Genomic DNA, 13,160 nt, shown 5'->3' with positions numbered 1-13,160 from the left:
TCGAGCAACACAAAAGGACCCAGAGGGGCACTTGAAGGAAATCACAAGGAATAATAATAAAAAAAAGGACCCAACAACAACGTTTGCAGCAGCATGCACGCAGGCTCTCAAAGGCCCGAATGCCCCTGTCCTGTCTCTCTCTGTCCGTCCTCGGAGAGAAGAGCTCAGACCGGCAGCGCGTCGTCCCCGGGGAGGCCTCCGGGAACATCGCTGTCACCTTGAGCCTTTGCGGTTCAGAGCCCTCTGCTCGAGTCCACAGTCGATACCTCTGTCCGCTTTTTATCTCTCTCGCTCTCTCTCTCTCTTTCTCTCTCTCTCTCTCTCACTTTTCCTTTGGAAAGAGGGAAGGGTGGATGGATTGAAGGGGGCGGGTGGGTGGTGCTGGGTGAGGGGGACTTGCTGAGAGAGGAGGGGGGCAGTGGCTCTCTCACAGGTAATGTTGTGTGACTGCTGGTGTGAAGGACCCCGGCCTCCTATGGGAGGGTGGTGGAGGGGAGTAGGGGCAGGGACAGAGGCAGGGTCATCAAGCAGCGCGTGCCTAAATATTTAATCACGGACCAACACCTGCAACTCAACACCCAGCAGATGAGTGGAAAAGAGAAAAAGACAGAGACTGAAGGAGAGAGGGAAAGAGGGGATAGAGAAAAAGAAGGGGAGTAGAGAAAAGAGAGAGAGAGGGTATTTTATTTCCTCCCAAATCTAAAAATTGTTCCTGACTGACACAGGAGCAGATACGGAAACGAGTGGAAGAAAGGGACACGCGAGACTAGTCAGAAAGAATGGGTCGAGAGCGGTAGAAAATAGGGAAAGCTGCATAAGATGACATGTTTTAGGACAGAAACTGCCAGAGACGGACTGGAACACAGGAAGGTGGAGAAGAGGAGAAAATGAAAATAGCATTCATAAATATGGCCGGGCCTGTCATCTAATAGACCTAATTTGTGTGACTGGGCGGATAGGTGACCTCTTGAATCACACACTCTCTTGGCTCCTTCAATGATCACATGTGTCGCGTTCCACTGTATTAACTCCTACACCACTTAGAGACTACATATATATATATATATATATATATATAGGCCATATTTATCTTAAGGTGCTCAGTCGCTATGCCAAGGTCATGAGGGAACAAGTGGTAATGAGATGAATGGCTTCACGGTACCGGGCTGTAAGTCCTTTTTGATGAAGCGTCTGCCACATGACGAGGGAGAGTAACTGTATAGGGCCGACGGATCAGTGATTCACGAGACCTTCTTTACTGTGTGCATTCTACTGCACTACACTGTTCCCTACCGACCTTACCGGTGTATGAGAACAACCCAATCCCGACTTCTCTTAAGAGGAGCAATCGATCACCTATCGCCACCTCCAAGTTTGTATCTACCTTTGTCTGCTTTGCAAGTAGTTTCGAGTCGAGTGTCGAGTCAGTCATTTTTAAAAGATAGTCTCAGGTGTTTCTTTTCTACATATGTTCATTATGGTTTCAATTAAGTACCTCACTGGATGTGGTGGATTTTTTTTATTTGAACTTCAAACGTATGTGAACAACACCTGAATAATAACCAGGTGATGCTGACTCAGCCACGGGTGAGAAAGATGAAGCACAACAGTGTGTCTGGATGGTGCTGCGTACAGCTTAACTGTGAAGGCAGCCTGCGTTGATTAACCAAGAATCTTTCTCTACGCACTCTACCTGCAAAGACACCCCAGGGACAACCTTGGAAATGTGACGTGACGGTGCGTAGAGGAACAACCTTCCGCGGACAAAGCAGCCGAGGCCAAGATTTTTCCCCCGGATAGCAGGTGACTCTGGCCCCGATATAACACGGATATGGCCAAGGAATGTCCAGGATTCAGCTTTTGTCACACACACACACACACACATACACACACACACATACACACACACACACACACACACACACACACACACACACACATCACACATCACACACACACACACACACACTCACACACACACACACACACACACACACACACACACACAGGGGCGGACTGGCCATCGGGGATACCGGGGGAATCCCCGGTGGGCCGACGAGGTTGGGATGGTCCAAAATACCAGCCCTCATCTATCATCAACCGGTCCTCCCACTTACACCGTCGGCACCTTCAACTATTTTCCATACTTCTCAGAACACGTATAATTTCCTCTATTAACTATAACAGTTAAATCACTGACTGAATTTTATACTCCTCCTCGCGATCTGTATTCACACTCATGGTGCCGATTTTTCGAAAATGTTCTGAAGTGTCTTCTGAAATGTGTTCCTACGGACTTCAGAAATTCAACGTAAGAAACGATCTCCACCTTATTAATAAACACCTGAAAATGGGTTCTTACACAGCCGAAGTGTTCTCAGCTGTGCAGATTGAGGATGAGGATTCTTAAATTAAACGCACCTGGATTTGCATATACGACCCGCCAGGGCACGCAACCGTAGTGACGTGTGCCGTCAGCCCTTCTAACACGGAGCGGCCCGTGGGGCATCTGGTAGTTTTGAGGAATTGCATTTAGGAAAACTCTGGGCCATTTATGACTGTTATTTCGCGTGACAGTGACAGTGATACAAGGTAAATTGTGGCGTTGACTTGGCCAATGTTAGCTTGCTTTTCACAGATGAGGTAACGTTCACTACCAACTAGCCTAGCTAACGTTAGGTAGATAAATGTCCAAAATTGAGACCGTTATGATCTGGTAAAATAAGCAAGCTGGCCCTATTGTCATCATCGAGATTATCTACTTTAACATGTTAGCCGTAGTCACTTGTTTACAATCGATGAGCAAGCTATCCATGGTGGAAGTTGTAAAGAGAGCAATCTTATCATTTCTAACCAGCTAGCTTGTTATGCTATAATCACCGTGTTACACACAACACTAACATTATAAACAATGTTAATATGTTATCTAGATTAGATAGTGAGGTCATACTAACACATGAGTATAATGATATTGTTTTGTATTATCATGTGACTATAATGCGCCCGGGCCAGCAGAGTTAGTTTAGGTTCTGTTACTTAACTTATTGTTTTGTTATGCACCTTCAACACCCCTACACACACACAATCACACACCCAGCATGCAATACTACTGATACCACTGATGTTCACACCCCATCGTATGTTCTATTCTGTTCATTTCTACAATATAGTTCATACTAATTCTACCCTCTGATTCCAGTTTCTTTATTGTGTGGATATTCATTCCTTAATGTTCTGTAGTTATACGTATAACCATCTGATACTAGCCCAGAGTTAAGCCTATTCATCTAGCAACCAATACCTACCTTGGAGTGTTACAATAGCCAGTATCATTTTATTCCATGTGTCCACCCAGGCAAATTGGTGGATCCAAATGTTATTAAAAAAAAACATATATGATGTAATTTCTTTGTAATCATCCAAAATAATGTTAAGTGTATGGGTATTTTTCCAAGTAGGCCACTGACTGGTCTATACGTGCGATGCATCGAATGGGCAACGCGCAGTGTATTGAGTGGGCAGCGCAGCGTGTATTGAGTGGGCCGGTCTGACAGTAACTCCCGGGCCACTTTTTTCCCCCAGTCCGCCCCTGCACACACACACACACACACACACACACAGGGATAACATCGCTTATTTTGGATGATCGGTAGCACCTTGGCGGGCGTAGAGACGCATTCTCAATGAGCGAAACTATGAAGAGGCAGAATGTGTTCGGCTGTCTTACGCCACGGTCCCGTCTTTGTTTTTCACGCTCACCCGGGGCCGCTCCTGTCCTGTGCTTACAGTCTGTGCCTGTGTGGTATCACGCAGAGGGGCCTCAGAAGCCACAGTCGTCAACCCCCCCCCCCCCCCCCCCCCCCCGGCAGAGTTCACACAGCACCGCAAGCTCTGCTTCATCAGCAGCACTTCTGAGAGAGAGAGAGAGAGAGAGAAAGATGGGTAGAGACAGAGAGAGAGAGAGAGATTGGTTGAAAGATAGAGAAAGGTAGAGAAAGAGAGAGCAAGACGGGTAGAGCAAAAGAGAGATGAGTAGAGAGAGAGAGAGAGAGAGTGAGATGGGTATAAAGAGAGAGAGAGAGAGAGAGAGAGAGAAGTGGGTGGGGGTAGTGCAAGTGGCTGAGGTGGGGGCTGCTGAGTCCGCAGTATGATGGAGATGAGGTGAAAGTAGTGAAAATTTAAGCAGCAGCCTGATGAAAGTCTGAGTGTGCATGTGTGTGTGTGAGAGAGAGAATATGTGTGTGTGTGTAAGTGTAGGTGTGTGTGTGTGTGTGTGTGTGTGTGTGTGTGCATGTTAAACAGATAGTGAGGAACGAGAAAGAGAGCATAAGAAAACGAAACTGAGAGATTAGGGCCAACAGAATCAGACTATAATTTAATTTTTTTGAATTCATTGAATTTTTGACTGGACCATAAAGTAGACAGAGTTCCCCATTGGTTGCATCTTAACTGACACTGGCTGTTTCAATCACATCTTACAAGCCATCCAGCTTTGTGCCTCAGTCTCAACCATTAGACATCTTTGGCTCAGTGTCGAAAAAATAGAGTGACAAAATGGATAAGCGAAGTGCAAGCGAGGTGCTAAGAAACAAGGACAAAACAAGACAGACTCTGCTGCCAAATGTCACGTTTGTTCCAGGACCTTCTGAGGCAGCAGCACCATCGCTAACACCGTTGTGCCCGGTGAGCTGCTAGGGTTAGGGTTAGAAAAGTTATTTAAAAAAAATAGTTACTTGAAAGTAGCCTAATCTAAAATCACTACTGCTCTTTGATTCTGATGGTCATTGAAACACTGACAGCCAACTAATAGCTTGCTGACATGCTACGTTCTACTATAACCTATTAACCTTTCTTTTGTCGTGAAAGCTACCCCACTAGTGCTATTTGACTCATGACACACTCCTGACGCCTGCTAAGCCATCTGAGCGTCTGCGGAGCCATTGTGCATCACCGTTGTGCCCGGTGAGCTGCTAGAGAGAGTGCGGGGCTAACGATAGGACAGGAAGATGAGGTCAAAGGGCACCAAGGAAGAAGGCGATGCACAATGGCTCCCCAGACGCTCAGATGGCTTAGCAGGCGTCAGGAGTGTGTCATGAGTAAGGTGATGAACACAGAATCAAAGAGCAGTAGTGATTTTAGATTAGGCTACTTTCAAGTTCAGCATCCCATAAAGCCTCCCTTGATAATGTTGAGCCAAATAGCACTAGTAGCCTTCACGACAAAAGAAAGGTTAATAGGTTATAGTAGATTATAAAACAATTGGGTTCTATTGAATTATTTAGCTGTTTCTGATTGGACGAGAGGCGTTCCATGAGTTGGAATATCCCAGGACATCCCAACTCGGACTTTTCACAGCTAATAATAAATCACTCCGCGATGAAACAATTAAGCGATAACCGTTAATTCAAAGTTCTTATAATTCCAAAAGACGTTGCGCCACTCGGCCTCCGGCCTCGTGGCTACGGCCGAACACCACCCGTGGGAATATCCCTTACCTACCCCACTCGCACTCGTACTATATTGCTTAAACGTAGCATGTCAGCAAGCTATTAGTTGGCTGTCAGTGTTTCAATGAGCTAAAAATATCTTCTTTAATATATTGTCATATTAAGAAGAATGTTATTGGCCCACTGTTATATTGATAACTATTAACGTTAAAAATTGGTAGCAGTTGTTGATGCTTTGTAAAGACCTAAAATTGTGTCTTGGGAAATTGTGTCATTACCATGACAGTCATTAATCAGATCCCAAACAGACAAACCACACTGCCCCATGCTAAGCTTTGATTATTTTGCTCATGGCAAGTGACACTGGATCAGACCTCCAATAACAACTTGCCCATTACCCCTGTAGTATTATTAACTAATGTAGTGTTTTGATGAAGTTGCTTTCTGCATCCAATGCAATCCAATAATTATGGACTTTGATATGTTAATACTTAATTATCTCTCACCTAATGTCTTCATACAATTACCTCATTGAGACTATTAAAAATGCATGCTTGCATTGTCCTCTTAATCACTGCCACGCTTTGTGGTTTGGGTATATAGAACACTGAGTAGCCTATACTGTGATATCATTCAAGGGAGGCACCAAGGTGCGTGCTGTGATCAACTGTGGTGGGCTGGTCTTAGCCAAAACACCAGGGCCAATTTATTTGACCCAGTCCAGCCCTGGGGAAGAATAGGGTGAGGTGAGGAGGAGAAAGAAAGCAATCCAGTCAGGGAAGGAAGGACAAGGTGACTGAGGATATGAGAAACCAAGTGCCGTCAACTGAAGCAAACCTATGCAACAATTTGCCACTTTTTTGAGGTAGATTTTTTATAGGCAACTAGTTTTGGTATCATCTTCAAATTCATTTTGATATGAAATGGTCATGTGAAGGACACACCTGTTTTTCCCCAGTAGCCGTCCAGGATATGCCTGATATAGGTCTGTGTTCCAGGCCAGAATACCCTGCGAAAATGTAAGAAAGCTTTCACAGCACGGCATCACCAAGCACCAAAAGCATTGCCAAAAGACATGAGGTAGCATGTTAGCAAGATTATGTCAGTGTCAATTGGGAGGTTGATGGTGTTTGCCAGGTTTCTTTAAGACAGTTAGTGCGCTAGTTTTTGTCAACAATCTTCTTAATGCTGCTTTAAACACATGAAGTGAACTTTGTTCCATATCTCTCTCAACCTACCAACCAGACACATAGCACTCAGTACTCCAGGACATTGAGTTAACAATCTGGAAGTCAAGGGGCAGGTTCAGATGATTTGGCGATGCTGCTATTTATGAAAATGAACCAACTTTAAACAGCAGAGTCCAAAAAGGAAAGTGTTACATGTGAGTGCGGGCATAATGACAGGTGGGGGTACAAAGAGTGTATAGCCAAGTATTACAATTCTCTAGCCTTTTTTATATAGTGCCACGTAGATTCAATGAATTCAGCGGCATTCAGATGGGTCTGTCTACAGAGATAATAAACATATCCATGGCATATTCAAACACTAACTCATTAAAAATACACTTTTTTCAAACGTATTAATTTGCCAGATCTTACAAAAAAAAGGTGTAGAAGGCATATGTCTATACTATGTTAAGCACCTTGAGATTTCTTTGTATTTTAAAGTGCAAATAAAATCCATTATTATTATTATATGTGACCCAGAATCTGAGTGGTTAAAGTATGTGGAAGAAAGGCCCCACAAGAGCAGTCTCACTGAGAGAACACACACACACACACACACACACACACACACACACACACACAGAAACAGAAACAGAAACAGAGAGAGAGAGAGAGCGAGAGAGAGAGGGAGAGGGAAAGAGAAACACACACACACACACACACACAGAAACAGAAACAGAAACAGAGAGAGAAGAGAGAGAGAGAGAGAGTGAGAGAGGGAGAGAGAGAGGGAGAGAGAAACACACAGAGACACGTACACACACATGGGAACATACACACAGAGAGAGAGGGAGAGGGAGAGGGAGAGGGAGAGGGAAAGAGAAACACACAGAGACACGTACACACACATGGGAACATACACACAGAGAGATTACATGGTGTTGCTGAAGACATTTACACTGCTGACAAAGTGTTGATTGCACTGTGCTGTGAGCGAGGGGAGCAGATGCTAAAACTACTGCGTGTAATTGCGTTTTCTTTCCCTTCCCTCCCCCCTTCATCTCTCTCTTTCTCTCTTTCTCTTTCTCTCTGTCCTATTTCCTGTCTCTCCATCCTCAGGTGCGGTGCGAGCGTCCAGCATCTTCCCCATCCTTAGCGTCATCTTGCTCTTCATGGCGGGGCTGTGTATAGCTGCAAGTGAGTTCTACAAGGCCCGCCACAACATCATCCTCAGTGCCGGCATCCTCTTCGTGTCCGCAGGTGAGAAGAGACCACAGGAGAGAGTGACAGAGAGGGGGGTGAGGGGGGGGGAGGTTGGGGGGAGATAGATTGAAAGAAAAAAAAGAGAGAAGGTGAGAGAGATACGGTGGTTATCGAACATAATCACACAGGTAACAACAGGTAACCAAAGTGGCATATCAATTAAATAGGTAATGTGTATTCCATAGCATGGCTACGAATGCTAGCGGATGCACTGCGCCGAGGTACTCCGATTGTACAACATTAACACAAGCTAGGAGTCTGACTACTGTAGAATCAGTGTACAGTACCAAAGCAGGATGACAGCTTGACACGCCTCAGAAAAGACAGTCACTACGGACAGACTCTTTCTTTTTTTTTTTCTTTTTTTTCTCTCTTCTGATCCTGTTGCTAGGCTAAGAGAAACCCATTGGGATTAAACTCTAAAAATATGTTGTCCCTGACACACTTTCCCAATGATCCATCATCATGGCTTTACACTGTCACAGACGACTTCTCAGTAGCGCCTCTCGGCTGAGGGGGGGGGGGGGGTGCAAACCCTGAGAGCTGCTGACTGTTGAGCGGATCCGGGCCTGACTCTCTGCGGCGCCCACGCCAGATGCATTCTGCTCCGCCAGCCGCAGCGTCCGCCACTGTCTGGAAAAGAATGGTGTGGATTTCAGTGAGGGAGGACGGGGAAACATTTAGCTAACTCATCCCCTTCGTATCACCTCCCGCCCAATCCCCCCGTCCTTGACTTAAAAGTCCAAATCCTCCGAAGAACACTTCGCTGCTTAAGCTGAAAAGTGTTTAGTGTGTGTGTGTGTTATTTGGTGCAAATGAATCATCATGAGTGGCACAGCAATTTGAGAGAAGAACCTCACAGTGGACACAAGTTTTAAAACTTCAGCCTGTTTATAATTCCTGGATTAAATGTTAAGGCATACTTTATACTGAGTGCCCTTGGTCACAATAGACTTAAGTAATTAATTAATCAAGAGTTTTCATACTGTGTACTGCTCATGTTAGTAAGCCTACTTATTGATACACATTACTAACCATAACCCACCAGCTTACTGATTACAAGTGCAACTTGCACTGGAGTACAGCAAAGAAACTAAAAAGGTCAAAGGTACAACAACACTGAGACCAATGGATCCTTCAGGTTGATGAAGCTTTTGTGTAGACAGTCAAGACAAACAAATAAAGAGGTGGCATTATATTTCCCAGGTTAACTGAGAGCATGAAGGCGGAAACCATCTGCTAACATGCTACATGCTACACACTTGTACTAACATGCTACATGCTAACTCTCTGCTTTAAAATGAATTGAAAGAAGAAAATGTATAGGTAATAGGCCGTTACAATACAATATATTAACAGTATATATTATTACAGTACAATACATTAATTAGCTTGTTCTCACTTCCCCATGTCATTGCCACTGTATCACCAGGCCTCAGCAACATCATCGGCATCATCGTTTACATATCAGCCAACGCAGGGGACCCCTCTAAGAGCGACAGCAAGAAGAACAGCTACTCGTACGGATGGAGCTTCTACTTCGGCGCGCTCTCCTTCATCATGGCCGAGATGGTGGGTGTGCTGGCCGTGCACATGTTCATCGACCGGCACCGGGAGCTGCGGGTGGGGACGCACGCCGCCGAATACCTCCAGGCCACGGCCATCACGCGCATCCCCAGCTACCGCTACCGCTACCGCCGGCGCTCGCGCTCCTCCTCCCGCTCCACGGACCCGTCGCACTCGCGCGACACCTCGCCCGTGGGCCTCAAGGGCTTCGGGGCGCTGCCCTCCACCGAGATCTCCATGTACCCGCTGAGCCGGAGCGGAGGGAGGAGGAGGAGGAGGAGGAGGAGGAGGAGGAGGGGCGGCGGAGGTGGCGGAGACACCCTCAAGGCCTCGCATGGCACGCCCACGGCCACCTACAACTCGGAGAGGGACCACAACTTCCTGCAGGTCCACAACTGCATCCAGAAGGACCTGAAAGACTCGGCCAACGCCGCCAACCGACGCACCACGCCTGTATGAAGGGGGGAGCCCAGCCCAACCCTGACCATCGGGGGAAGAGACAGACACAGAGAAAGAGAGAGGGAGGGAGAACAGAAGAGGGAGGAGGAGAACAAGAGAGAGAGAGAGGGTCTGGACAGAGAGGGGGAAGTGGATAGGCCCAGAAATCTGATTTATGTTGAATAGATATTTTTTGAAAGGTCATAACATGTATGCATGATTTCCCCCCATTTGCCACAGATGAAGACATTTTGTCTGGGTTGTGATACGAGAATCAGAATGTTGGGTGCTTTAGGTAAGGGAGGGAGGGGGGAGGGGGAGAGAGAGGGAGGGACGTTATTTTGGGAGGGGGGGAGTGGTGAGGGCGGAGCTTCTAAACAGGGAGGTGATAGCTTGTGAAAATTTCTTCCATTTTGGTTTTTTTCTGTCTCCTTTTAAAAATCTCAATTTGGTCAACACATAGATATAGACGGGCGACAAGCTATCCCTCCCTCCCGCCCAAACACTAGCCTCTTTTAATTCATTGACATATTTATTAGTTTATTTATTATTTGCATAAAAAACTGTGAACCAGTGCAGTAGGGAATTCGATAATGAATAGCCCAACCTGCATACTCTTACAAAGGTACTATATATAGTATATATATGTATTAATTTTATAAATAAATTAAGTTAATAATCAAGACTTTCCTGAAGCAAAAAATCAACAAAAAATACAAAAACAAAAACAAAAGAATCAACAAAAGGAACAACAATTTCAATTTAAGTGCTGTGGGTAATATTTTATGAGAAAAAAAAGACTCATTTCCATGAACTATGGCAGGAGGAAAAGAAGGGAGCTTCACAGAGACTACAGACATGTTCAAGCCGGGAAGAGAGGAGACCATCATCCTTCAGAGGAATATATGGAGAAAGAGACCAGAAAACAAAAACAAAAAAAATCTATTCTTTTAAAAAAGAACCTTCTCGTCTTTTTCTGTCCCTGTTCGCTTTCTTTTTTTGTTGTTTTTTGGTTGTCATGGGAGCGCAAACGCATAAGTTGAACCCCTTCACTGACACACCGAAAGAGGGGTCGGAGATCACGCGGATCAGAGACTCCAGCACCGACTGCCAAAAAAAAAAAGACAAAGGAAGGAGGAGAGGGGGAGGAAAAGAGGAGAATGCAGAACACAAAATAAATAAATCCTTACAGAAAAAAAACATTTGAAAAAAAAAACAGCAAGCAACAGATAAAGTACGAGTTATTACAAGAAACGAAGCTAAGTGACTCACAATTACAGAAATTAAATGCATGCTATAAAATTACAGCAGTTCTGCTCTTGACAAACTTACGTTTGAAAGGATAACGATAACTATAGGGGAAAAAATGATGTTGCAAAAGTTTAAAATATTAATGGTTTTTTTTGGGGGGATCTTCTTTCTCTTGTTCTTGTTTTTCTTTTTTTATCATTATTATTTTGAGCTTTTTGGTGATAAACCGAACAATCAACAATGAGAACAACTGTTTTTTTATTTTGATTTGTTTCTTTGTATATGTATGTATGTGTTTTTTTATTCACACAGCCTTAGTCATATCTCTTTTGATTTCTCATATGTTGTTTAAGATGAAATGAAATCTAAAGGTGCCAAAACAGTATGATCCTTAACTTGGATGCATCAAGTCCCAATGAATAAAATACCAACCCTAGGGGGGGAAAACACTGTTTCTATCTACATGTCTGTATTTACCTGTCTTTTCACTCGGACACATATGCATACCTATGCAGGGTACTTCATTGTGAAAGAACTGAACAACAGACCAATCGGGTTTGTCCAGCTTCAGCATTTCCAATGAGCCGTGTACTGTAAAAGGCATGACACAATAATAGCTGTTCATATTCTGAACATATAGTCAAACAGAACTGAGTCACCCAAGTATGTTCTTATTTACACCAAAAACAAACACACACATTTGATTTCTACATTGAGGCTTTTAGTGTAAAGGCAGCCAATCCTTAATACTTAAAAAAAGCATTAGGAATACTCAGATCCTCTGACATAGTAGTTTACATGTATCGTGTTACTAACCCCCAGATACTTGTCATCCAGATGTCACTGATTTTTTTTACTTATATGTAGCTCCCCCTAGTAGTTTTCAAGTTAATATTGGACCAAGCTATTGACATGTGTTCACTGAAGGTACTTTAGTTCTGTAGTTGCAACAACAACAAAAACGACACTCTACTTCTGATCATAAGTCTACACCTTAAAGGGACACTTTGGGATCCCCCATTCAGTGAGTGCTGTAGTCATTTTCTACAGTTTGCCTCATAGGATTCCAATGTACAGGCTTTTGCTGTTGCCGGTTTTAAGCCTTCTAATTCAATACTGGACTGATTTCGATAGTTAACTGTCCTTAGTAAAAGTTTTGGACCCAAAAAGATCTACAAATAGGGCCCAGGTTGAAAAATAATGAAGTTTCCCTTCAAAACTGCTGGACTTGTGTTTTTTTAGCCAGCCAATGAAATATACTGCAAACTGTAGATAGAGTCTGCAATTCTGGCAAAAGGCTGTTGATATTTGACCTCAGCAGCCAATCAAATTACACCCCTCTCTTCCATGGTCTCAAAGCAACGTGTTGATTGGCTGGAATTGTTTACGGCTCCGTCTGACCCACTGTTTGCTTCCCATTTACAGAGCAAGGACTGTATACGAACTGTGTATACGTTTTTCTGAGCACACATACTGAACGGACAAGACCGTGAGGAGCAATCAGCCAAATTGGATGAAAAAAATTTCAGACTGCACCTCTAACAGTTCCAGATTTGTTTTGTGCATCATATTATACAGTGTCCTGTCTTTCACAGTGGCAAATAATACATTCTAAAACAATGAGAGTTTCAGGAACTCATGAGGTAAGTTGAAAAGAATGTCAATCAAAAATTGTCCTTGGTGGACACAGCATAGCCAAAAGATTACAAATTCTGTTATAATATCCACACTACACCACTGAGTGTGTGTGTGTGTGTGTGTGTGTGTGTGTGTGTGTGTGTGTGTGTGTGTGTGTGTGTGTGTGTGTGTGTGTGTGTGTGTGTGTGTGTGTTTGCATCAATTTCACACACTCTCCTCCCCTGCCTTTTTTCTCAATATAAACTGAATGTGCCCACTTTGGTTGTAACAGGTACGGATTACTCCTTGTGCAGGCAGCAGCTCCGGAGTGGCGGGGCCGTCCTCTGCTCCGTGTTCTCCCCTCACCTGCATCCTCTCCCTGTGCCTGGGTGGCCTACATCCTCTCCCT

At 44.3% G+C, this 13,160-nt stretch overlaps 1 protein-coding gene across 1 annotated transcript in view; it reads left to right on the top strand.

Annotated features, from left to right (window-relative positions):
- The window catches only part of cacng2a (calcium channel, voltage-dependent, gamma subunit 2a), a 58,299-nt gene extending 46,713 nt beyond the window's left edge, over window positions 1-11,586 (top strand). The window contains exons 3-4 of the mRNA XM_031560278.2: window positions 7,736-7,876; window positions 9,312-11,586. Of these exons, the coding sequence (XP_031416138.1) occupies window positions 7,736-7,876; window positions 9,312-9,904 (734 nt within the window). The 3' untranslated portion in view covers window positions 9,905-11,586. The remainder of the gene's footprint in view (window positions 1-7,735; window positions 7,877-9,311) is intronic.
- Window positions 11,587-13,160: the final 1,574 nt, after the last annotated feature.

Source organism: Clupea harengus, chromosome 1 (assembly GCF_900700415.2).
Source record: "Clupea harengus chromosome 1, Ch_v2.0.2, whole genome shotgun sequence".
NCBI lineage: Eukaryota > Metazoa > Chordata > Actinopteri > Clupeiformes > Clupeidae > Clupea > Clupea harengus.
This window is presented reverse-complemented; position numbering and strand designations above follow the sequence as displayed.